Source organism: Muscardinus avellanarius, assembly GCF_963383645.1.
Source record: "Muscardinus avellanarius genome assembly, chromosome: 9".
NCBI lineage: Eukaryota > Metazoa > Chordata > Mammalia > Rodentia > Gliridae > Muscardinus > Muscardinus avellanarius.
The window spans coordinates 53,697,088-53,723,350 of NC_137795.1; the positions used below are offsets into that span (position 1 = coordinate 53,697,088).

The 26,263-nt window shown below is 33.8% G+C and overlaps 1 protein-coding gene across 10 annotated transcripts in view; it reads right to left on the minus strand.

Annotated features, from left to right (window-relative positions):
• Positions 1-26,263, minus strand: part of CACNA2D1 (calcium voltage-gated channel auxiliary subunit alpha2delta 1) — a gene marked incomplete at both ends in the record, with an annotated part of 507,019 nt that overhangs the window by 34,640 nt on the left and 446,116 nt on the right. For 2 of the 10 annotated variants that reach the window (XM_080701702.1, XM_080701700.1), the window contains 10 exons: positions 793-853; positions 1,522-1,542; positions 2,759-2,835; positions 9,611-9,672; positions 15,002-15,073; positions 16,035-16,106; positions 20,594-20,650; positions 23,578-23,652; positions 23,930-24,004; positions 26,086-26,163. In XM_080701702.1, the coding sequence (XP_080557828.1) occupies positions 793-853; positions 1,522-1,542; positions 2,759-2,835; positions 9,611-9,672; positions 15,002-15,073; positions 16,035-16,106; positions 20,594-20,650; positions 23,578-23,652; positions 23,930-24,004; positions 26,086-26,163 (650 nt within the window). Of the gene's footprint in view, positions 1-792; positions 854-1,521; positions 1,543-2,749; positions 2,836-9,610; positions 9,673-15,001; positions 15,074-16,034; positions 16,107-20,593; positions 20,651-23,577; positions 23,653-23,929; positions 24,005-26,085; positions 26,164-26,263 lie in introns of all 10 variants that reach the window. The other 8 variants (XM_080701708.1, XM_080701706.1, XM_080701705.1 and 5 more) reach the window with 8 other exon arrangements.

Here is a 26,263-nt window from a genome sequence, read left to right on the forward strand (position 1 = left end):
TGTTAACCATCACTTCTCAAGATGGTACATGTACTCCTTTATTTTTAAAGTAGAACTAGAATTCAGAAATATGCTCATGCAGAAATAAAGAGTAAGAACAATTTTTATGAACCCTCTTTGGATTCTTAAAGTAATTTCTTTAAGACTTGTATAAGGGTAAAAATTGGCAATAAAAGCTTCTGCATCTATTTTTTCAATGATTTAGCCTGGATTCATAGAAAAATTAATTTGAATGCTATATGTCTCCTAGAAGTAGGATTAAAAGCTTTAAAAAAGCAGAAAAAAAGATTACCTTTGGATTATTGAACAGTTTCAAATAATTATAAAAAAAAATAAGAGGTAGGAGTAAAAGTTGTATATTAGAAATAGGGAAAAGAGATTATATGAGATAATTAAAATTGAGAAAATAACATTTATATGAAAAAATCATGTGAGAATATTATGCAGATAAAGACTTATATTCAGAGTACTTTATGTGTCTGTCCACACTCACAAGTATAAATTTATAACTCTTGATTACTACTGAATGGACTATTTGTTCCACAGTAGCAAAGCCTATATCTGTTTATTCACAATTGCATACCCAAGTTAGCATACTACTCAACACGTAGTCATTGTTCAGTAAGTATATGAATGAGTAAATGGATGAATAAACAGGATACTGTACACTGTTAAAGTCATTGTTTCTTTTGATTCTATAATTTGCCATATTAGTCTTAACCTCAGTTCAGAACATCTGTTGAAGGCCTTACCCAACCATAGATGTGATAAAAAAAGGACAACAAAACTAACCTTGGTGCTAAGAATGTATAGCCAGATTCTTCAAAATTATCTGGCTTCAAGGTTTCTGAATCTGTAAAGATGATATCATAGGATTAGATAAACCATACTGAGCATATGTTCTAAGATTCTATGACAGTAAGAAAGCATTATAAAAAAGAAAGCATTATAAAGACTACCTAGCAAAAAAATTAAAAATAGACCACTTATATCCTAAAGTTTAAAAAATTAAACTATAAAGGTCCTTAATGCTTCCCAACATGAATTAACTTCATTGCGATTCTGAAAGTTATATCAGACAAAATGGTATTAATTTTTACTCCATTTACTATACATATTACATCCAAATAGCTTTTAAAAAGAGATTATATCAAGTTCTCATCAGGTACTTTATTTTAAATATCAGTAGAAAATTTTATCAAAATTATGATACAGAAATAATTTTAACTATTAATGCATTTAGTGAATTAGTAGCACCATTCATATTAGGTATGAGTTAGTAGGTGAAAATATTAAAAAAGAAAACATGATTTGAAATCTAAGAAAACAATATGAAACAGGTGGCATATAAAATCACAATCTTATTCTTCTCCCTATTTTAGCACCTAAGGTTTGAGTAATCATGGATGAAAATCTAGCAAATGAGAAGCACAGAGGATAATATCCAGTAGGAGCGGAAATACCAGTGGAAATGTCAAGTGTACTTAACAGAAAGAAATTGAGCAACAAGAAAATACTTGCCCTTCATTTTGCCCTTTTTTGCTGTGAAAATCCATCAGAAAGAGAAAGCAGGGAAACAAAAAAAAAGAGGGTAAAGCAAAGGGGGTCACAAACAATATTTTATTCAATGATTTTTCTTGAATAAAAATATTGTGCATAGATCAAAGGTTCATTTATGTACAGCTGTAGTCTGGGAAAAAAAGGCACATATTTTTGAAGGCTGGAAAGTATGTCCTGTCAATTTTACTAGATTACCCTCTCTGTACTGTGGTTATTTCAAGGGTCTGTTTTGCAAAGTGGTTGATGCAGTTGCAATATCAATGTCAGCCTATTAACAGAAGCACTTACCAATCATCAAAGACTCACTAGGTACCCCTCATTTTTCAAGTGAAAAACTAGCTCATGCAAAATTGCTGGTTGTTAAAAGACCATCATATCTATCAAGTGAAGTTATAAATATACATTTATAATATGCCACAAAATACTATGAATACCCAGCCTGCAGAAAGCAAAAATGAACTGATAAAGAAATGTAGGAAACTATGGTTTACTTTAAAGTCAGATGTAAATGATGTTTTGGTTTTACTTACTCCTAACAGGAAAAATTTAGGTGGTTAATAATAATTGAAGTGTGCAAAGGATATGATGGTCATTTTACTTTACAAAGTCTAATCCCCCCAAACAAAGATTAACAATGACTTGAAATATGCACTAGTGTTAATAATTACTCCACATTCCAAAGGATGCTTATGATGCTTGAAAAGAATGAATCTATTTGAGTAACTGAGACATTAATTTGGATTATGAAAAGAAAGTTAATCGCCAAGCACAGTCTTATTCTGGCCAGATGCAAAAGAAAAAAAATAAAAGATAAGGAAAGGAAAAGCTGTACTAGCACAGTGCCATGAGTTGAGCGCATGTTGATAATTAGCATGTGAAACATTTCACACCAGCTACCAGACCCTTAAAACGACAGCAACAGAGGACACAGCACTGCAATGATTCTATGAGCACATAGCAAGGCAGGGGAGGGGGGTGGGGACTGCCAGTGAGACTGGAGTACCTGCTCATATTCTATCCATATAGAATATTTCTTGTTCCTTGCATGTTTGGAATGGGTTAGAATCATTGCTGCAGATTTGGTAATAACACCTACTAAAATATATAAGCCTTGGGTATTCCAAAATCTAGACGTATTAAACATCTGAGACTAGGAGATATAACAAATAGACCCTGACGTTGCTTTCACAGTACTTACATCTGGCCTGAGTTATTGTCTCTTCTATTTTGGCTTTTATATAGTAAAAACTGTAGGTTGGTAATACCAAGGCCAAACTGCAATAGAAACAAGAGAAGCATAAACACAAACAAACAAACAAAAATGAAACAAAACTGAAAAAAAAAAAAAAGACACATCAAGTTCATGGGAAAATCCAAAGATCTTCCTCATGGGAAGGAAAGGACATATTACTTTGACAAGAAAATGCACTCAGCAAATAGAGTACTTAATTTCAGTTTTGCCATACAGAGTTATCCAACTCTATATTGTAGGAAATCAAGAGACATGGAAAATAAGCTACGAAATGCACCTGTAGTTAGGTGAGGAAGGAACATCATGGGGTCTCAACTATTTATCAAGATTATATCAACATACTATTAATTTTGATTAAAGTAAAACATTAGGTATATTTTTAAGCAAATAGATACCATCTGGATATCTCTCCTTAATATATTTAAAGCCTTAGAATGTTTTGTTCAAGATACAATAAAAAATACCAATGAGGGAATTACTATTATTACTGTTGCAAAATCCGTAAAGTCTTTTGAAATATATTCCTTTTGGGGGTTAAATATCTACTATTTTAAAACTCTAATTCTTGGGCAAGGAATTCAGTCTGGGTTGGTGGGAAAATCCAGATCCTTTACAGCACTCATAGAGATTGTTTAGTGGTTTGTTACCCAATTGTACACTTTGGACATACGATTTGTTTCAAATTTGTTTACTGTGCATATTTCATACAGTTTGGTAGACTGTTATGTTATTAAGTACATCAGAAAACATATATTGACTTCAATAGTTTATGAGAGTCATCAAGTTATTCCAGTCTCATGGTAAATGTCTTAATTGGAGGACTGTTTCAGTTTGGCCAAAGATTTGGCTAAATCTTGGGCCAAATTCAGAATTCTCTAGACACAAAAAATGTCAAACAAGCCTGCCATTAAACCTCACATTAATGACTGAAAGAAACAGTTTTCAGGGAGGAAATCTTACTTATTTTGAAATTTCCATTTAATAAAATGTGTGATGTTTTAGATTGGTAAAAGACTCAGATTATAGCTGGGCATAGTGGTGCACGCTTGTAATCTCAGCATTTGGGAAGCTGAGAAAGGAGGATTGTGGTTTGTAGACAACCTCTGCTACTTAGCGGGGCCCTCTGCAAGGCCCTCTGAAACTCAGTGAGACTCTGTTTCAAAATAAAGAATAAAAAATAGGGCTGGGGTAGGGTGTAGCTTGGAGGTAGTATGCATCTGGGCTCCATCTCCAGTATCACACACACACACACACACACACACACACACACACACACACCCCTCAGATTATGCAGTTTCCAATAGTATGTCTGCATATTCTATTCTCAGACTGGCTAATATGCCTGTGTAGCACATAACTAATGATCCCATATTCACATTAACAGTTGTAAATGGCTTTGCTATGTTCTGAATATAGAAACTTGTGATAGGTGAAAAGATGAGAAACAATTTCTAAGAGGCCCAGTGTAACAACTTTCAAAAACAAATATTTGATTAAAATGACCATTGAGTCATTCAACATACACTTTTACTATTTACTCCAAATTTTAGTGACATAGGAAAAGGTGTGTGCTTGTGTATCCGAGCACTGAGGATCAAAATCCAAACTAAATCTCATTGTGCATCATTTATGGACAGTATAGAATAAGACAAAATATAGAATTTCAGGTTTTATTCTTTACAAATGGAAATGTTAAAAATTTGCTCTATGAGAAGGAGAAAAGCAAGGGATTTTTTCCTAAAATTTAATTATCTTTACACAGCAAAGCAGCAAAATGAGTGGATGCTTATTACCTCCAGTCCCCAAATCTTTTACCATCATTAAGTAATTCATAGGCTTTCCTTATGGGAAAAGGTCAGGGAAATAAAATGTTATGTAGATTTAATGAAGATTTCTACATTCATTTTATAGGTAACTTCAAGCTAAGGCAGAGATTAAAATTAAAATAAGCAATGCAATCAGTCTGAAAGCAAGATGACCTTTCATGATTCACTTGCCATTTGGAAAATGTAGAGCAGAATTACTGAGCATTTGAAGACTGTCTCCCACAAATTCCTCTCAAGGGAAATTAGGACACTTTTACTGCTCCATCAACATTTATTGCTAAGAGAAACTTCTAATTAAAACCAATGACATTCTATCACGTAACTGCTACAGTCTCACCCTGTAATCTTGGGTTATATCTCATCCACTTCAAAAAGCAGTGTGGAACCCATGAAGGACTCAGTTGATGTTTTTAAATTGGTATGTCCAATGTACCTTTTGCTGGCCTACAAGACTGATGCCGTTATTCATAGCTACAATTCATTCTATAGAAAAATGTAGTTCTACTTATTTCCGACTCTAGCTAAAAGCCATTTCTTCCACATATTGCTAGATAATATCTTTACCAACATTTCCAGTCAATGGTACTATCATGTACAATGTTTGCTGTCTCTCTCCATATAAAGCCAACATACCAAGACAACTTAATTTCCTTTTAGAGATTAAAATTTAATAAAGCAAGTGGCCACCAGATGGATGGTGGAGCCCATGCAATGTTTTTGTGACTCACATAAGCAAAGGTAACTGAGTTAAGCAGAATATAGCGTACTTTTCAGCTCAATCATTTATCTCCAAAGTAAACTTTTCATTAGAAAAGATAAAGCATTCTATTAAAATAATTACTACCTTTCAAAATATGGTACTTAAGTTGGATCAAGGTTTAGGGAGCTAGAAATGATCTGTTTGGAATTTGGTACCTCATTCATTACATCAAAACATATTTTTTTCTTTGATTTAAATGTGAGATTTTGTTCTCAATTGTTATTTGTGGATGTATTTGTCTAGAGATTCAGGGAAGTATTTATAGTGGAAGTAGATTTAATTTAACCCAGAGTTAGAGACTTGGAAAGAAAATGTGTGAGGAAAACATGCAAAACTGAAGGATTCTCTTCAGAAAACAATGAAGAAAGTGGTAGAAAGAACAGGGTTGGGGATGTAGCCCAGTGGTACAGCACTTGCCTAGCATACTCCAGGCCCTGCTTTAATCCCTAACACTGCAAAACAGGCTAGAAATGTGTAACATGAATCTCAGCTGTGGAAGTCTAAAATTAATGTTTTATGAATAGGGAATGACATTGAACTTGAGAAAACAATGATATACTGCCCTCACAGTATATCATTCCTGAGTCTTTGAGAAAAAGAGGTTGAGTGTAGAGGCCACTTGGGAGACAATTATGCCTTTAATCAAGGTATAATGAGAATTTTAAGTACCCTAAAAGTGGCCTAGGACTATAAAAGAGCCAATCATCACTGCTGAATCACTGTCAGGGTGAGGAGGATGCAGGGCTCCTAATGGAGATTTTGTTCATATAAACAACAAAGGTATACAGCAGATTCCCACCTGGTATGCCCAATACTTTGTTTTATAGCAAAAGCATCTCTCAAGAGAAGCCTCCCAGATATTCTTTCCATTCATATATCTTGATAACTCCTAAAATATGTCAAAATTTCGAAAAGTAATGGACTTGTGTGTGATATATCAACATTCATATTTATGTTCTCTTCTTCTATATCTTCTCTATAAGCCATTCCAAGAATAAAAGGAGACAAGGTTCTATGATAACCACATGGTAGCTCTACAAGCATCCCCATCACTCCAGGTCTCCCTAAAATGGTATCCTTATGTATGGGGAGTTAGAAAAGAAAGAAATGGCTGACTCTACCCTCAGTCTATTAATTTCATATAAATATATAATCAGAGACCTCCATGCTTGAAATATTGCAAAGGAAGTTTTGGGTGTCACTATGTGAACTTGATACGATGAGACAGAAATAAAATTGTCTTCAATTAAAAAATTCTTTGAAGCCGCACATGGTGGCGCAAGCTTGTAATCCCCATGCTTGGGAGGCTGAGACAGGAGGATCACCCTGGTTCGGAGCCAGCCTCAGCTACTTAGTGAGGCTTTCAGCAACTTAGTGAGACCCTGTTTCCAAATAAAATATAAAAAATAGGACTGGCAATATAGTCCAGAGGTAGAAAGCTTCTGGGTTCCACCCCCAGTACCACACACACACAAAAAGAATTCTTTGACAGCCGGGCGTGGTGGCGCATGCTTGTATTCCCAGCATTTGGGAGGCTAAGATAGGAGGATCGTGGTTTGTGACCAGCCTCAGCTACTTAGTAAGGCCCTTTGCAACTTAGTGAGACCCTGTTGCAAAATAAAGAATAAAAAATAGGGCTGTGGGTGTAGCTCAGAGGTAGACTGTCCATGTATTCCATCCCCAGTACTGCAAAGAAAAAAAAATTCTTTGATTTCTTCAAATTGAAATTCTTCCATTCTATACATATTTGCTAAGTGTGTGCCACTCATATGAAGCGGGCGACAATCCCTTGAACTCTCAGAACTTCCTAATGAGAGGAGATAAGTGATAATCAGTATACAATTATATATATGTTTCACATGTATGTGTTTGTGTGTCAAGTCTAATGGAGATAAGGTTATGGAAAATACCAAGCAGAGAAGGAAATGCTAGTGTGGTGAGGCCCTCCCTGTTTTAATTAGTGTTGTTGGAAAAGGATGGAAAGTAAGCAGATGTGGAGATGAGTATATGACTATCTGAGAATAGTCTGGTCACTTCAGGAACATAAGCCACGAGGCAGGAGACAGCAGTGTTTACAAGGAGTAGCAGGGAAAACAAAATGGCTTAACCAGAGGTGCCCAGTGGGGAACTGAGATAAATTCCGGTAGTTGGTCGTTAGTGAGGCCAGGTGGTTTAGGCCGTTTGGGTCATGACAGACTTTGGCTGCTATACTGACTGAGACAGCAAATTACTGGGAAGTTTTGAGCAGAGTGAAGTGGTCTAATTCAAGTATTGAGACTGTTCTTTTTATTGTGTTGAGAAACAGAAATAGAGATAAAAAGATATCCAAAGTAATAATGTAAGCAGTTACATGCTGTGGTGGGATTGCAAGTTTTCTCTGACCACTTCTATTTTTCCCAGTAAAAAGGAAGCAAAAACCTCCTCTGAGAGAAAATGGATGAGGAGTGTTAAGGGTTTGAAGAGAGAAAAGAAGTGATCAAAGTCATCGATAAGCATCATAAATTTCTTGGATCATTAGGGTCCCCTGGCATCATGAAGGCTTACTTGAAGTTCACAAAGTTAAGTAATATGTGAGTTTGCAAGTGCTTTATTTTAGCCACTTTTAGTGAAGTCCAGTGTTGGTAATGATCTGAATTTAACCAAGACTAGCATTTTCCCTAATTCGAGTGTGAGGTAGGGACTTGGTAGGCAGTGAAAAGTGATGAAAGGCTAGTTGATCTCATGTCTCAGTTGAGTCAGAGGAATGTTGTAGTTGGGCTATTGGGGGGAAGTATAAAGTTAAAATGTAGTAATCTGAAAGTTGAACAAATCTCTAAGATTATGAAAGTTTTGCCGATGACACTGTAAGAGTTGCAGAACATGACTTTGGAATAGGTGGCTAAGGTAGAGGGATAACAAGAGAGTAGAGAAGGTCAAAAAATGGGGAATCCAAGTACTAAAAAATTCATCTATATCAATATTACTTAAAGGTGTTGTCTATGAGCCACACCCACTTGCCAGCTATTACTAGCCCATGAACAGAAAAACACAGAAGTTGAGAATAAGCATTTAAAAAAAAATTGCAGCAACTTGACAGACTAACTTTATGTCTGTCATAAAATAAAAATTCTGAGCCAGGCATGTCAGGTGCACACTCATGATTCCAGTGCTTGGGAGGCTGAGACAAAAGGACTGCAAGTTCAAGGTCAGCCTCAGAAATTTAGTGAGACCCTTAGCAACTTAGTGAGATTGTTTCAAAATAAAATAAAATAAAGTGCTGGGGGTTAGCTTGGAAGTAGAATGTCCCTTGGCTCAATCTCAGTAGCCCCCCCCTCCCAAAATGATCTTGTGTTCTTAAACTCTTTTAAAATTTTACAAATAAAATTTTGTCTTGCTTTACATCAGTGTGGGCATGTTATAAATAATTTGAGTAACACTGATCTACATGACTATAGAAGAGGGTAAAATGAGGCAATCTTTCAGGAATGATAGGGGGTGACTGCTAAAATGGAGAAACAGCAGGCAGTGTAGTCTGGTGACAATGAGATTTAAAGATGGGGGTTTTCAAAAGGAAGAAAAGAAATGTCTACCAATAAGAACACACTCATATAACCCTTGGTATTATGAAGCTGCAGGAAGCAGGACCACCATGAACTCAGAGGAGAATTAAAGCAAGAAAGTAAAGAAAATGCTAAATTTGAAATCTGAAGGGTATCCTCTAAGAGATGACAAGCTGTCCAATTGTCTAAGGTCTAGCCAAAGGGATGGATCTGGACATTACTGCTTTACTATTCGGTGAGGATAAATTATACATCAGACAAGCATTTGAAGCCAGACACTATAAAGAAGAAATCAGCTTGAATTTTTAGGTTAATTTCCAACCTAAGTGTAAATAACTTAAAGAAGGCAGTTGTAATGATAACTATAAAATAATATGGGGATTTTGTCAATACTTTTTGCTAAAGTAACAAAGTACACAGATTAATATCACATATGTTTTCAATTTACATTTTATCTGGCTAGCTTCTTTCTATCTTTTCCAATTTGAAAATCAGCTCATAAGTTTAATATATTTTATGTTGGAGAACAACTTTTTATTGAAAAATATATTGAACAGGGCTTACAAAAATACAAAAAATTAATTATTTGTCCATGTAAAAACATCTATTAAAAGTTAGAAAAGGACACTGAACTGAACATTTACACAGAGCACATATAAATATAGTCAATTACCTGTAATCTGTACCATTGACAGGAGTCCATGTGTATGTTCTATTTCCTTTGTCAATATATCTCTGGAAAAAAGGTTGACATGTTTATTTCATAATACAATATTTCATATTTGTATCAACTTATATGAAGAAAGAGCAGTAACCCCCACTTATAATTCTGTAGCCATTCAGTATGCTTCTTTATACATTTATAATATATTCTACATTTGTTCTGTTATGGGTGTGAGTAAAGAAAAATTTTAGTGCAGAAATAAGTATCCACATGATTAATTTAAAGAGTTAAAGTATAAAATCATAACAGTTTAGGCCAAAGTACAATCATAAAATCTTTGAAGACATTTCCTGAAAGAATATAAATTTTAATAATGAAATGACTATGAAATTTTAGACACGGCTCAGGCATTTCCATATTGGAGTATGTTGGAGAGTTTTTGGTGATATCAAAAAGTGAATGCAATCACTGTGTCTCAATACAAATGTTTGGTTAGCACAGTACCTTTTTATTATGGTACAATTATAATAAAAAGGCTCATTAGTCAATGTCACTGGAGATTAGGAAAACACCTAAGTCCACTGGGGAAAGGAAGCACAGAGTTAAAAAACTTCATGGACATAGATTCTCTTTATATGACGCTATTGAAAATTATTAAAGACATTCTCAAGTTTTCTTCCATTAGATACAGTGATGGCACTTACACAACTTTTTTTTTTTTTTTTTGGTGGTACTGTGGTTCCTGGAAGCCCTTCTATATCTGGGCTACACTCCCAGACCTATGCTTTTTTATTTTTGGAAACAGGGTCTCTTAAGCCAGCGCCGCTGGCTTCAAACCTGCGCGATCCTCCTATCTCTGCCTCCCAAGCGAGGGGATTACAAACGTGCGCCACCACGCCCGGTTCACTTACACAACTTCTAATGTTTGCAGTTATCTCCAGCTTCATTATCTTCATTGAAAAAATAAAATTCATTGAAGTGTTACTCAGTGTTAATCACTACGCTAAGTATCTTATTGACATTTTTCTAATTTTTCTAATTTACTCAAACTCCTGGAGTAGATCTTATTTCCCATAAATTATTGATGAAATAAACCTTCAAGAGGAAGTTAGGAGTTAAATTTTCAAGGTAAAGAATGTATGAGACAGAGAAAGGCATGAAGCCAAATCCATTTTTCTAACAACTACATAATGCTGCCTCTATACGTCAAACACTCCTACTGCTCTGTGTGTATGCATGTGTGTATGTGTGTGAGTGCATGTGTGTGTGTACGTGTGTGAGGGGATCTCTAGACTAGTAAAATACCTAAAGGGTTTAGAGACAATGTTTATATATTTGCTGCTACTCGTGAAAATATTGCAGACAACATAAGATTAGGAAAATAAAGAAGTTGTTTTTCAATATTAGCAACAGAAATTATAATCTTGTTCAGTGTTCAATTTGTAACACAGTAATCAATAGGCGATTTTAAACATTGTTAGTATCTAGTGTTTTTAGTCATCAAATCTATTTTCCAACTTTATACTAATTGTGGGGATATTTTTACATTAGCTTTTTTAGAAAATTATAACAAGAATAAATATATTTAATTCCAACATTTTCAGTATATTTCTGCATGAAACAATACAAATGCATTCTTATTTTACACTGAGCATCTAGTTGTAATCAAAGGACCTACTGATGGAGTACATATAATAAACGTAAACTATTTTTATATTCAGAATAAACGTATGCAGGAAAGTTTTAACTCAGTCTCAAACTTTTTTTGGTTAGTAATATTAAAATCCATAACAATGACAGTATAAGATAATAATTTGCATACTGCATTTAATTTTTTATTTTTATCATATAATTTCTCATTTATTCCATATATTTAAATTTTGCAAATAATTGGATTCCTGAAAGACAACTGTGAAAAAACTATTTACAAATTAGCTTAAGACAGGTTTTGGTGAAAAAAATATTCAATAAATCAGACATGAAGAAAGGCACTGTAGGTTACATTTTGTGTGAGGAATTCACAATTATTTATTTATTTATTTATTTATTTATTTACAGTACTGGGGATGGAACCAAGGGTCATTGTACCTCTGAGCTACACCCGCAGCCCTATTTTTTAGTGTTTTCATTTTTGAAACAGGGTCTCACTAAATTGCAAAGGGCCTCACTAAGTAGTTGAGGCTATCCGCGATCCTCAATCCTCCAGTCTCAGCCTCCCAAATGCTGGGATTACAAGTGTAAGCCACCATGCCCGGCTAGGAATTCACAATTATTTGTGATACCTAATGCTGAACTTTTTGAGATGTGATTATCTCACAATAAACAAAAAAAATGGTATAAAAAAGCTATGTGATTTCCTGCAATGACAACAAAATATAATGAACTTCTTACTTACTGTCTGGCCTCAGTCTATGTAATTCAGCTACTGAATAAAATCAGTAACACAGTAATTTGAAGGTTAGTACATACACAAATTTATCTGTGCCAATCACAATGTTGTGCACGGGGAGGCTGAAAGAGTGGGGTGGGAGCTGGAGGAGGGTTCACCAAGTGTTGAATGTATATATGCCCTATCACACTAAACTCAACCATAATATATAATTACAATGCACCAATAAAATAAAAAAGAATAAGTTTAGGACTTATATGTTGTCATTATGGATTATACTATATAATTTTTATGAATATACCCACGATTTTAAGGATGTGTATGTTTATGTGAAAAAGTATAAAGTCACTTAGCAGATTAGGAATAAAAGTCAGTTTTTTATTTTTTGCCAATAATAAAACTACATATTTTGCATATTTTTCCAATGGCCATTTCTTTACAAATAGGGTCCTCAGGGATTGCTAGATGATGCTTCCTGTTTATTCACTTGTTCTGGGATTTACCATCTTGCCAGCACTACAATTGCACTGTATTATAAATGAGAACAGCTTAGTAAGAGCTATGGTTTATGTATTCTGGAAATACATGAAGACAATGTATTCTGATACATTAGCAATAAAATCTAGTTAGAGCCGGGCGTGGTGGCGCACGCTTGTAATCCCAGCATTTGGGAGGCTGAGACTGGAGATCACTGTTCACAGACAGACTCAGCTGCTTAGTGAAGCCCTTCAAAACTTAGTGAGACCCTGTTTCAAAATAAAGAATTAAAAAATAGGGCAGGGGGTGTAGCTGGGTACAGTGGCCCTGGGTTCTATCCTCAGACCCACACACACACACAAAAAAAAAAAAAATCTAAAAATCTAGTTAGGAGCTTGTTCAATATGATTTTGTGGGTTTGTGGTGGTGTTTGCTTGAATGAACATAGGACATATGCAGTGATATCATTGATAATTCAAATTCTTACTGAAGTAATTTTGAATGAGTAAATCTAGTTTTCGAGAAACAGCTGATACTTAGTTTGTGATTCAGGAAAACAATATTTACATCAGAATGGTATAAAATTTGTATATGAACCTTAAAAATCTTCTATACTGTCCACTAAAAGAAACAATTAGTACTTTTTGATGTTATAGAAAATTTGGTATACTCTCCACATATCCATTCATCTATCATGATAGATTTTGAATAAATATCTAAGAACTAATTACTTTTCCAAAAAAAAGAGGAAAGTAAAATAAGTTCACTCTACTTTGTGAGCATATTTTGCTTTCTGCACCTTTATACTTCTGTTTTATAGCTCTATAACTTTTACTTCTTAAGAGATGCTTACTAATGTCTTTAGGGAAAACTAATGATAGCTTTATTTTCTATCTTCTCATAGACTGACAGAGAAAAAGCTATGCTTAGATACCAAGTGCTGTGCACATGTATGTCCTATCACTCTGAACTTTATTATGATGTGAGATTACAATGCACCAATAAAAGTATATTAAAAAAAGAAACATCATGCCTAAAATATCTTTCAGTCACCATATAGAGAGCAAATACATAATTTTCAATATCTAATCTTAAAATTAAAATAATGTATGTGTACTATATTGTAATTGTGTTGATCTTCTATGAACAGTAAATATTGGCAAATAAAAAGTTGTCCTCATTCACAGAGTAAATAATAACTTTTCCTGAGATCATACACAGAAATCAGGAAGGAGGAATGGTACTGTAATTGAAGATTAGGAGCGGTATATATGCTTAATAGTACAGCTGAGCAAAAAATCCAAAACTTAAGATGGGAAAATATAGTTTGTATCAGTGAATATTAGTCAAAAATAATTTTAAAAATAAAATTAAGGAAGGAAAATATCAATATGAGTAAATAGAAAGAAAATTATTTTATAAACTGAGAAAAGATTGTGCCGGTTAAAATTTTTGGAACATAGAGAAATCACCAGAACTGTCAAATTGTTTACATCTTTCCTCCAGGGAGTGGGGGGAATAAAGAGCATGGCTCAAATCTAAGTAAATACTGAGTTGATATTTCATAAAAACTGAAACTTATATACACCTCCTCTTGTGTTCTAGCAATCGACTGAGTGATATTAAAATGAGAAAGTGTGTGCTAATGAAGGAACATATTTACAATGTAGGTCCTTCTTAGGGAAAAAGCTGTCAGGAATTTGGAAGAAAATATATGCCTAAAAAGTATGAGATTTTGGAAGAAAGAATATGTTATATACATAAAAGCTTTAATTAAATATCCAGGCACAGCTGCTTCTGAGTCACATGTATATTTGAAACACTCGAATATGTGAATGTCTGTTGTTATTTCACAAATGGGTGATTTGGATAGAAACCCCCCTCGAACACAAGAGCTCTTACATGTACACAAAAAAATAAATTTGGTAAATAATCCAGAGATTAATGGGGGCTGTCGTGTTACCACATGATTTAATTTCAAACTGAAATACAGGAAAATTATGAAATACGTAAACAGTAAACGAAGATAAATCAAGCCAGAAACAAGTAAATAAAAACTAAAAAAGACAAAACAATATATGGAACACAACAGAACATCAGCATGCATGAATCATTTAAAATGTATAGCTATTTAAATATTAACTTGAATTTTTCATTATTGCTACTGTCTAAAGCATGACATAAATTTATTTTGTGTCCTATTTCTTATAATGATAAAACATATAAGCATACCATAACTTTCAAGGATATATTTTTTAAAGAATATTTTATTAAAGACATAAAAATACATCAAGAAATCTAAAGCATTATTACATATTAAAAACGCTAAAATATCTTGGTGAAATAGTCATCCATCTTTGAAGTACCTTAAAAACTCAAGAAAATTGTTCACCAGAGACAACCTTGTTTTATAAGTATGTACTGAACTGAAAGACAAATATTTCAATAGAATATTTAAATATGGTATTCTAAGACAAACTACTAGTATCAATTATTCTTAATACATTGATTTAAGAATAAGCCTGAATTCTTACCTCATCTTGAGATTTAACCAGAGTTCTGAAAGTTTTTTCTCCACTTTCTCCGTCTATCATTTTATTTCGAATCTAAGGAAAAAAATAATGCAATTACATATTCCAAACTAATGTACCAATGTATGATTATTAAAATAATTTTCAAGGGTTTCCTCTTTTTTGTTGTTTTTTCATACTGGGGATTGAACAAAGGGCCATTCTACCTCTCAGCTCCAAGCTATACCCTTACAACTTTCTTTCTTTTTTTTTTTTTTTTTTTGGTGGTACTGGGGTTCCTGGAAGGCCTTCTACCTCCGGGTTACATTTCCAGACCTATTTTATATTTTGAAACAGGGTCTCCTAAGCCAGTGTGGCTGGCTTCGAACCTGTGCGATCCTCCTGTCTCTGCCTCCCAAGCGCGGGGATTACAAGTGTGCGCCACCACGCCCAGCTACCCTCACAACTTTCTATTTTATTTTTAAATTTTGAAACAGGGTCTTGCTAAGTTGCTGAGGCTGGCCTGCAACCTGTAGTCCTTCTGTCTCAGCTTCCCAAGTACTGAGATTGTAGGTATGTACCACTATGCCCAGCTCCATTTTTTTAATTATCAAAATGATTAACTTTCTTATTATTAAGAATGTCAGAGAAAGTGACATGATTTGGGTTTTGAAATAAATTACAAATTTTCTAAGTTGACTAAGGCATGGCAGCTCCTCTTCTCCTTTTGCTCATTATGTGGTTGGACTCCCTCTAACTTTTCTTTCAACTGTGTAGCAACATCCATCTGTATGGTTTTTATTGAAATGTGTTTATATCTATATAATTAAAATAGCTCTACTTTGAAAGGGAGTAGGAAAAATTAAAGTCACATCCAACTTAAAATATTTATGTGTTCCTCACCTGGATTTGAAAATTTTAAAGGAAAAAATAAATTGATCTTTGTGTGTAAAGTACTAAGAGACAGCCCAAGGCAATGTGGCTGCTGAACAGACACTTGCAGTGTCGAAGATGGGGCCTCTGGTGGGGCTTCCTTTGACCTACACACCACACTCACCTCTACTTTGATATCGTTCTCTAGCTCTGCGTCAAGGAAATCCAATGTGACTGGCTCCTGAGATTTGGGGTTCTACACAGAAGATAATAATGATTAAGTACATATTATATTATATAATAATTCTGTATATGGATTTGATAATTAAATATAAATTCTGTGAAAAGTACTTACCTAAGAATGCAGCAGACACATAGCAATTAATTACCAAATGAAAAAGTCATTGTGAATGTTGTATAAGACACTGCATTTATAATCACATATGCTGTGGGAATATAACTCCCAATGTTCTTTCCTTTAATTAAAATGACAGAGGTACAAAATATGGCAAAATGGCAGTTAAAAAAGAAGCAACATGTAAGCATACATGTTGAAATTTGAATAAAGAAACAAAGAAACTGCCTAAGGGAAAACACTTTTTTGTGTGTGTGTGTGTAGGTCTGGGGATGGAACCCAGGGGCATTTGACCTCCAAGCTACACCCCCTGCCCTATTTTTTATTCTGTATTTTGAAACCGGGTCTCACTGAGTTGCAGAGGGCCTCACTAAATAGCTGAGGCTGTCAGCGAACCACGATCCTCCAGGTCTCAGCCTCCCGAATGCTGGGATTACAAGTGTGCGCCACCACGCCCGGCAAGGAAAAATACTTTTCAACCCTATTGGGATTTTTCAAGAAATAGACTCTATGAGAACTCTACTTTCTTCTGAATATACGTTTAGGAAAAGAAGAAAGTTTGCTTTATATATTCAAATCTCAAAAATTTGTATTTTAATAGTTCAAACTGAGTCAAGAACTTATAAGATAAAATTTGTGATCAGTAATAAGGACTTTACTAAATATTAGCTGTGGTGATTAAAGTTCAAATAGAATAATAAGCCTAGGTCCATTAGATATTATTTCCTATACTACCATCTACTGCTCTTACTGGTATGTAATAATTAATAAAGTTCACTGTGGAGTAAGATTGATTATTTATATACTTATATTTAAATGATTAGCCAAGAAAATTTACCTCATATGACATTTTAACTTTAACAATCACTAATTTGATAAAGGTACAAAATACATTCATTTCATATAATACTTGCTAAGCAATAGAAAATGTCATGAAAGAATTTTGAAGATCACTAGAACAATAAAATCATAACATGGAATTTTATAATTGCAAAATTTTAGAAAGCAGATTTTTTACTGCTTAACACAATAAATACTACCAAAATCTGATAATTAATTAGATAGCAGTAATAAGTGCAAATTATGCTGGATTAGTGCAAATGTTGCTGGAATTTAAAAAAAAATCAGCCACCAAAAGCTGTCCAGATTACCGCTATTTTAAACGTTGTTTTTCGGAGAGTCTTTCTAGGGCTATTTTAGCAACAATCAAAATGGGTTCAAATTGAGCATATCCTCTTTAGATGTGGACTGACTGACAGTACACTGGTATACATTTATTTTATAATTATGACAAAAATTATTTCCTTCAATGGAGTAACTACATTTAATGAAAATTTTTTATTCTCATGGTTTTTAATGAATGAGCATTCTTGAAAGCAAATTGAAAAATAATATTCTTACCTATGTCTTTTTATTATTTATTATTTATGTTGCTGTATTGGGGATGGAACCCAGGGGCATCTACATCCGCGCTGCTCCCCCAGCTCTATTTTTTTTTTTTTATTGTTTATTTGAAACCAGGTCTCACTGATTTGCAAAGGGCCTCACTAAGTAGCTGAGGCTATCCGTGAACCTCCATCCTCTGGTCTCAGCCTCCCGAACTCCCGAATGCTGGGATTACAAGCATGTCTCACCACGTCTGGCTATTTTTAAATATTATTTATTTATTTATTTATTTATTTATTTATTTATTTATTTATTTATTGCAGTACTGGAGGTGGAACTCAGGGGCATTTTATCTCTGAGCTACACCCCAGCCCTATTTTTTAGTCTTTTTACTTTTTGAAACAGAGTCTCACTGAGTCACGAAAGTCGCTAAGGAGCTGAGGCTGTCTGCAAACTGAGATCCTGTGGTCTTGCTTCCCAAATGCTGGAATTACAAGTGTGCACTACCATGCCCAGCACCTCTGTCTTTTAAAATGAAAATATATTCAACTAAAAAATATCTTACTATCATCAGAAAATTCTGTAATACCAAAAATAAGTACTAGATTTTTTGAAGGTGAAAATACCATTGTTTGGAAAGCATCTTTTTGCTTTAGAAGCAAACACCCATTTGAAATGTAGTATATTATTATGAAAGTAAAAGCTAATAACAAAAACCCTTTGAATCCTTTGTTTAGAAAATGAAACCTAGAAAGCCCCTAAAAAAATGACAGTCTAATGTTTCAGAATGGCTTACTTAAATTTCCATGAAATAAAACCATCTTAACACAAACACCACCTTATCAACATTAAAAACTTAACAAACTCACTGCAACACAAAGTCAAAGGAATCAAAATGATAAAATGAAAACAGAAATAAGATTTATCTTACATGCAATGGATATTGCATAGCATGACCAGACCCAAACAGCATGCGGGGAGGAGGCATTATCAGGAAGAATTGGCAAGATGGAGATCATGTCCCAGTCCAACATACAAAGACACAGAGAAGAAAATGAAATCATGAAAGAAAAATGTCAATGCATAACTAGTATTTTTAAATGGCAATCTGGCTGACCACTTTTTAAGAAATTGCCCACAGACATAGGGACCAAAAAATTCAAAAGCCATTCTTCTTATAAGAAGACACCAAGACAGGCTTAAGAAAAGAAATCCATTTGTTCCATGGACTCTGCATGCCCATTATTTTTGCTTATTATAAATATCTACTCTTTTTCACTTGAAAATTTTGACATTATTTGTGGAAATAGAATTAAAGGCAGCATGCAATGCTAACAAATTTTAATTGAAAAATAATTAGTAGTCAATATAATTACAATATTCTGTAGTTCAAAAATGTTTCCCAAATTGAGAAGTTTCAGGTGGTTGCTAGCTTGCCATTTGGGGTTTTCTTAGAATGAAAACAAAAATAAAGCAAACCATTATTCAGATTGTTTTTAATGATAATATTACATGCAATATTCAAGTTGTCTGCAAAAATTAAAATTCCTTAAATGCACATGTCTGCACAAAGCATAATTTCAGGTAATACATAAAAAAGACACATGCAAGGAGAGCAATGAAATAATATTTCAAGAAAGGCATACACCTCATTATAATCTCTAGGAATCACAGAAGATCTGAAGACTCATGTACAATTACATGAAAGATTTCTGTAGCATTCTAGAGGGCTGAAAGGGGACTAGTGTTTCTATCAGTGTAGTGTTTCTGTACTTTAGAACAGCCTGACAAGTCTAAAAAACGATTCTGGCAGCCAAACTATAAGTTTCAGGACACACTGCCCAGAAATAATTTCTATGTTACATTTCCTAGGTAAAAATATCGGGTAGAGTAGATTAACACTGAATAGTTCAATTCTTCTACTTTACAGATGAATACACTGAAGTACTATAGAATTTATGAATGGCTCAAGAATACAAGGGTAGCTATCAGTAGAACCAGACTAGAACTCAATTTTACCAATTCACTGCTTATAATTATCTTAACATAATATTCCTTGCCTGCTATAGATTATGTCTCCAATTTATTTTAAAATCAGAAATGGTAGGCTTACATAGAACATCTTAAATAATGTTGAATTTCCTTTGAAATTCTGAAATACTCTTTTTTTTTTTATAATGAGGATTGAATTTAGGGGCATTCTATCTTCAAGCTACATCCCCAGGCCTACTTCATTTTTTATTTGAAACAGGTTCTCACTAAATTGTTGAGGGTCTTGCTAAGTTGCTGAGGCTGGCCTTTGAAATTTTGATCCTCCTTATTCAGTCTTCCAAGTACTGGAATTACACGCTTGTGCCACCATACCTAGTTGAAATTCTGAAATACTCTTAAGCTGTAAAATATATCTTCTTACACTGAGTATTTTAATGTACTTACAGGAATATTTATATGCATGATAACTTTCAAGTTTTTGCCAACAGAGAAATGATTTTGCAATGAGTTTGCACAATAATAAAAATTTGCACTATTTGTTTGCGATTTTGGACATTTTTATATAGCTAAAAAGAAACTGCTCTAACTTCTAATTTCAAACTACAGCTTTAGGAAAAAGAATGTTGGCTTAAACTTTCTCGTTCATGGAAACTGTCATATAGGAATTGTATTTTTATTTGCACTTAAAAGTCAATTTTACAGGCAAATTGTTAGGATCCCATGGATTTGACATTAATTTCATAAGATATAACAAAATTTTTAGAAGCCATCATATTATAAATATTCTGCTAAGATTAGAGCATAATTTACTTAGCCGTCTTTAGTTAGCCAATGCACACCCTCTACCATGATTAATAATAATTTTGCTCCATTTTAATGAGAAATGATACCCATTTCCATCTCATGCTCTATAAGCTTGATGCCAGGAAAGGCAGCTTTAGTCATAAGCTTGATCTCAACTCTGATTTCACAAATTTGAAAGCACTTCTAAGTCTACCTCCATTCATTACCTGAACATTGGGTCTCCTTTTTCTTAAATTAATTGTTGGTATACCTACACCAATAGGCTGAAGCAACAGAAAAATGGTAATTTATCATGCTACATATCAACATAGGTAAGGGATCTTTATTATAATCAATTTTGGTCAGCTATCTCCTCGATCAGAACAAGTCTGATATAAATCCAAGTATTTGGTAAGTACCATAGAAATCATGATGAGCAAATATGCAAAATGAAAGTTTAAATATAGCATATGTATATTGCAGTACTAGGGATGGAACCCAGGAGGATTCTACCTCCAAGCTACACCCACAGCCTTATTTTTTATTCTTTATTTTGAAACAAGGTGTCACTGAGTTGCAAAGGGCTTCACTAAGTAGCTGAGATTGTTTGCAAACCATGATCCTCCTGTCTCAGCCTCCCAATGCTGGGATTACAAGAGTGTCCTACCACACCCGACTTAAAAATATTTTTAATGGATGAAAACTGTTATCCTAGTAAGAATCACTTTTAAGAAAATGATTGCTTATATTTGCCTACACAAATATTTATTTGGGAAGTGGTAAAGACAGTTTTTCTCATACACTTCCGAATATTCTTCTGATTAAAAAAAAAAAAACAGAAACCAGAGATTAAGAAATAGAAATTGTTAAAATTTAACCAAAATATGATCAAAATATACAAAACATACATGTTGCTAATGTCTTCTCCAGATTCCTATGTTGTAATCTTCACCTCAAAGTTGATGGTATAAGGAGGTGGGAGATTTATGAAGTACTTAAGTTACGAAGTGTAGCCCTAAGGAATAGGATTAGCAAACTCTATGACAGAGGCTTGAAGGGCCCCTGGCCACTTTCTACTTCTATTGTGAAATTAGAGTAAGAAGATGCCCGTCGATGCGTGAGAAGATGGCCATCTGTGAGGAACAGGCACTCATCTACGATGCCTGAATCTTGCTCTCCCCAGCCTTGAAAATGAAAAGTAAGTTCCTGTTGTTTATATATCACATAGCAGCCTGAGTGGCCTACCATTAGAGGAAAGTGAAAATTCTTAAACATTTGGAGGTTAGTGCGTTCATTATCTAAAAGGATATCAACTATTATATATATTGAACTAATGGAAAATTCAGCCATAGCAATGTTTACTTTAAATACTAACTTCTAGAATATAGATTACACACAATTTTCTATATAGAAAATATTTATCAGAATTGATCAAAATGACATCTCTAATAAACAGACCTACTCTGGTTATTTATTTATTTATTTATTTATTTATTTATTTATTTATTTAGTGGTACTGGGGGTGGAAGCCAGGGGCTTTTCTACCTCTGGGCTATACTCCCAGACATATTTTATATTTTATTTGGAAACAGGTCCCACTAAGTTGCTGAGAGCCTCATTAAGTAGCTGAGACTGGCTTCAAATCTGTGCGATCCTCCTGTCTCTGCCTCCCAAGTGCTAGGATTATAAGCGTGCGCCACCACGCCCATCTTACGCTGGTTATTTTAATGAAACAAAATGGTAGAATGAAAAATAAATTCTGAGATATATCAATCTACATATCATGTACCATTATTCACAAGATAGATATCATAATATTGATCTTAGTGATGAGACTTCACAAGCATATTTAATTCACATGCATAAATTTCAGAAAAAAATAGTATGTTGGCTATTCAGACTTATTTTCTTTTCAGCTTTCAAAAATTATTACATTTAATACGATTTTGCACTCAACATCGATTGTTCTTAATTATTCATTTGAATACTTAAATGATAAAATATTCTGTGCGTATGTGTGTAAACACCTGTGATTGCTTGCTTGCTTCCTTTCTTTTTTTATGTGGAACTGGGGATGAAACCTGGGGCATTCAATCTACAAATGAGGCTATGTCTCACTAAACTGCTGAGGGCCTAAGTTTCCAAGGCTGGCCTTGAACCTTCAAGTAATCTTCCTGTCTCAGCCTCCCAAGTACGGGGACTGCAGGTGTGAATCACTATGCCTGACTGTTTTCTAATATATGACTAATATTAAATATTCATGACTGGGGAGAAGGAGATAGTGTACATAAATCTGTTTAATAATAACTTAAACATGTTAATAAAAGTGCAATTACTTAAAATTTTTTCTAATTTTATATCTAGATAAGTTTGTCATTAACGCCATTTTAAGCATTACTGAAAAGTAATATGATTTGGATGAGACTTTTTACGTTCGGGCTACACTCCCAGGTCTATTTTCTGTTTTATTTGGAAACAGGGTCTCACTAAGTTGCTGAGAATCTCACTAAGTAGCTGAGGCTGGCTTCGAACCTGTGCGATCCTCCTGTCTCAGCCTCCCAAGAGCTGGGATTACAAGCGTACGCCACCACGCCCGGCTTGGGTGAGGTATTTCATGAAAATATTTTGTTTCTTAGGAAAACTGACATAAAAATAAGAATGAGTTCATCCATGAATGTTATGACTTCTAGATTAACTCACTGGTTAAAAAAAATACTTATTTCTGAAGCAAATCACATTGATTTTATTTATTGAATTTCCTATCTATCTTTAAGAACCTGACCAAAAGTGAAGAGAAGAAGAATACTGAGAGATGGGTGGCAGAGATAATTACCAGAAGGGTGATGGCAAATGTGGCCTGAGTAAAAAGAAACACTGGTAATGTGTAGGCGGTCCATACCCATGTCTGGAGCAACACTGCCTTAATCAAAGTTGCAAGTGAGAGGAAGAAAAATGGGTCTCAGGAGGTGAATTAATGATGGTCTTTGAGATAAGAATATTCATTCAGCTAAATTGGTAGAAAAAAACAAAAATTCTTTCATGTTTTCACATTTTATAACCTGTGGTCTTGTCATCTAGTGAGGAAGGCACAATACAGACCCTTATTTTGTATTTAATGCTATAAAGTGAGTTTTAAAACCACAACGCCATTAAGAACTTTAATAATTAATTTTACAAAATAGTAATCACCATGAACAAATTATATACATACCTTTGGCTGAAGATTCGGATGTAATAAAACATAACCATTAGGATCGATTGCAAAATAATAGCCATTGGGACAGAGCTGAAAAGTAATCAGAATGTTTAGGTAGGAATTCCTGAGTCCCAATCAAATTCACTTTAAATTATTTGGTTAAACGAACTGACTTATAAATACACATTTTACAGCATTCTGAAGGTAACATGGTATCTCTATATTTTACTTTAAGGATGCTTTTTATCATTAAGATTTTTCAATAACGGTTGATAATTTTTGAGAATTACTTGTGTTTAATGGATGAGCTAAATTAGTACACAGTTCTAAAACCTGGAAGGTTACAAAACATTGAACTGCATCTTACTGTGAAACGTGGTGTCAGTCTTTTAATATCTTCCAAAGACACATCGACTCCCATCACTCCAAGAATCAGCTGGTTCTATAAGAAGATGGCAAAAATTTAGGGCATTTTATACCAAAACCTTGTATATTTCTATTCAATATTATATATGTTCCTCCTTTTGCTCTAGTTATCTTCGATACTAGCTTAAGCATGTGTGTAAGTGTGTGTATAGGACGAGACACTTTTTTGGTGTTAATTTATAAGGATTCTTAGCTTTGTTCTCTACAGTTTCATTATGATTACTTAACTTAAACAAAATCTTGATGACTGAAGATAAAAATAAAAATATGAAAATATTTATACCCTTTTTCTCCTAATATGCATTGAGTTGCTATCCTAGAGTCAGCAGCTGTAGCTGTGTTTACATGTACACACTGACTTTGGGGTGCACTATGAATCACAAACCACAGGAATGTCCAACTTACAGATTGATCAGTGTGGAGTAAAGAAATACAAGATTTTTGTGGGTGATAGTACCTCTGTTTACTATCATCAAAGTTTATGAGTTTATTGGTAATGAATGAATCCTCAAAACGCTGCTGCTAATTGTTGCTAGCAACTTCTAAATACCAAACAATTGGCATGATAGTTTTAGTTGTACATCCAGAAGCCTATGTAGTGAGTTGCTCTCATAATATCTAAGGGAAATAAAAAATGTAAGTTGCGACTCAGGCATGGTGGGGCATACTTGTAATCCCAGCATTCAGAAGGCTGAGACAGGAGGATTGAAGTTTGCAGACAGCCTCACCTACTTAGGCCCTTTGCAACTCAGTGAGACCCTGTTTCAAAAATAAAGAATTAAAAATAGGCTTGGGGGTATAGCTTGTAGGTAGAATGCCCCTGGGTTCCATCCCCAGTACCACAAAAAAGCAAACTGCATTAAAATTTACAGTCCAGAAATAAATTTGTTTTAAATTACAAAGCGATAAATAAAATTGTGTTTACAAATAAAATTATAAATCCCATTAATAGGTTAAACAAAAAAACCTCTTTAAGCTCTGTGTAGGTACAGAAATAGTGAGAGTTATGTCAATAGCAATGTTCTCTTATAATGAATTAATCCTACTTTGAACAAAACTCACAAATTAAACATGCTCATTAAGAGGCGATAGTGATCTTTTAAACACATATGAGAAAGAGCTTGAGAATTACTCCTTTATGAATTGCAATATTTAGAACTCAGATATTTCAAAATGATCATGGGCCACTAAAGAGAAATAACTAATGTTTTATATGCTACATTATTAAAATAAGAAATTCAACTGAGATTTTTAATAACTGAATAAACAATGTTTTAGTGCAGTAGACTTCATTAAAACAAACTACAAAAAAGTATTCCTCCAAATCAGAAAAATCACCTACATTTATAAAATAAATATTTAGTATTAAAAAATCTTAACTTCTACAGTCAAAAATTCATTCCAAATCAAGCTAAGAAATAGGTATGCAACCCTACTTATATATAAAAATTATTTTTAAAATATAAACAAAATAAATATGAGGTATTTTTAAAATAATTATCTAGAACTTTTAAGTAGGTAGCATTTTATTGCATTGACATTATTACCAGTGTTATATAAATCAAATATTATTATGAAGTTCATCAAGTATGTTTTCTGTATTTTATAAAAAATAAGAAAAGAGAAAGGACTATAAAACACATCCTTAAGTTACAAGATAACTAAACAACCACTATTTGGGAGCTGGAAGAGTAAAGACTCTATACGCGTACCTATGTACAATTGATAAATCATTATGGTTTTAGTCTTTGGGTTTTTTTCCCTGAACTCCATGGAATCTTAAATGCATTTTAAAAGTGAGTGTAAGATATTATTGGCCATTTGTCATGCAATTACTCCCAGTGTCTGACTTTGTATTCTCATCAGGTCATAATTAAGTAGCTTGAAGCTGGGTCTTGACTCTAGGGCAACAGAGAGTTTGACCTGAGTTTACTTTTTCCCAGGTGGTTATCACATAGGCAGCTGTTGCCAGTGACCTCTGGCCTCACAAGACAGTTTCGCTGTACATATTTCCTTATAGAAATATCTTGTCCACATTAAGCTTCATCATCACAGCTTATCATTTATTATTATTAACTTTATCAATTAACTTTTAACCTTTAAGTTTGTCTTATTTTCAAATTGGCCGGTTATGTTGAAGACCGGAAGAGTTCCAGTAATGACAAGTCCGAGTTCCTAAAAATAGATAGAGAGAAAAAAGCAAATGAGAGTTACAGTTTCAACTTTGCCCTACTTCTTTAGCCTTTTGTATCTAAGGCTTCACTTTGCAGTTATT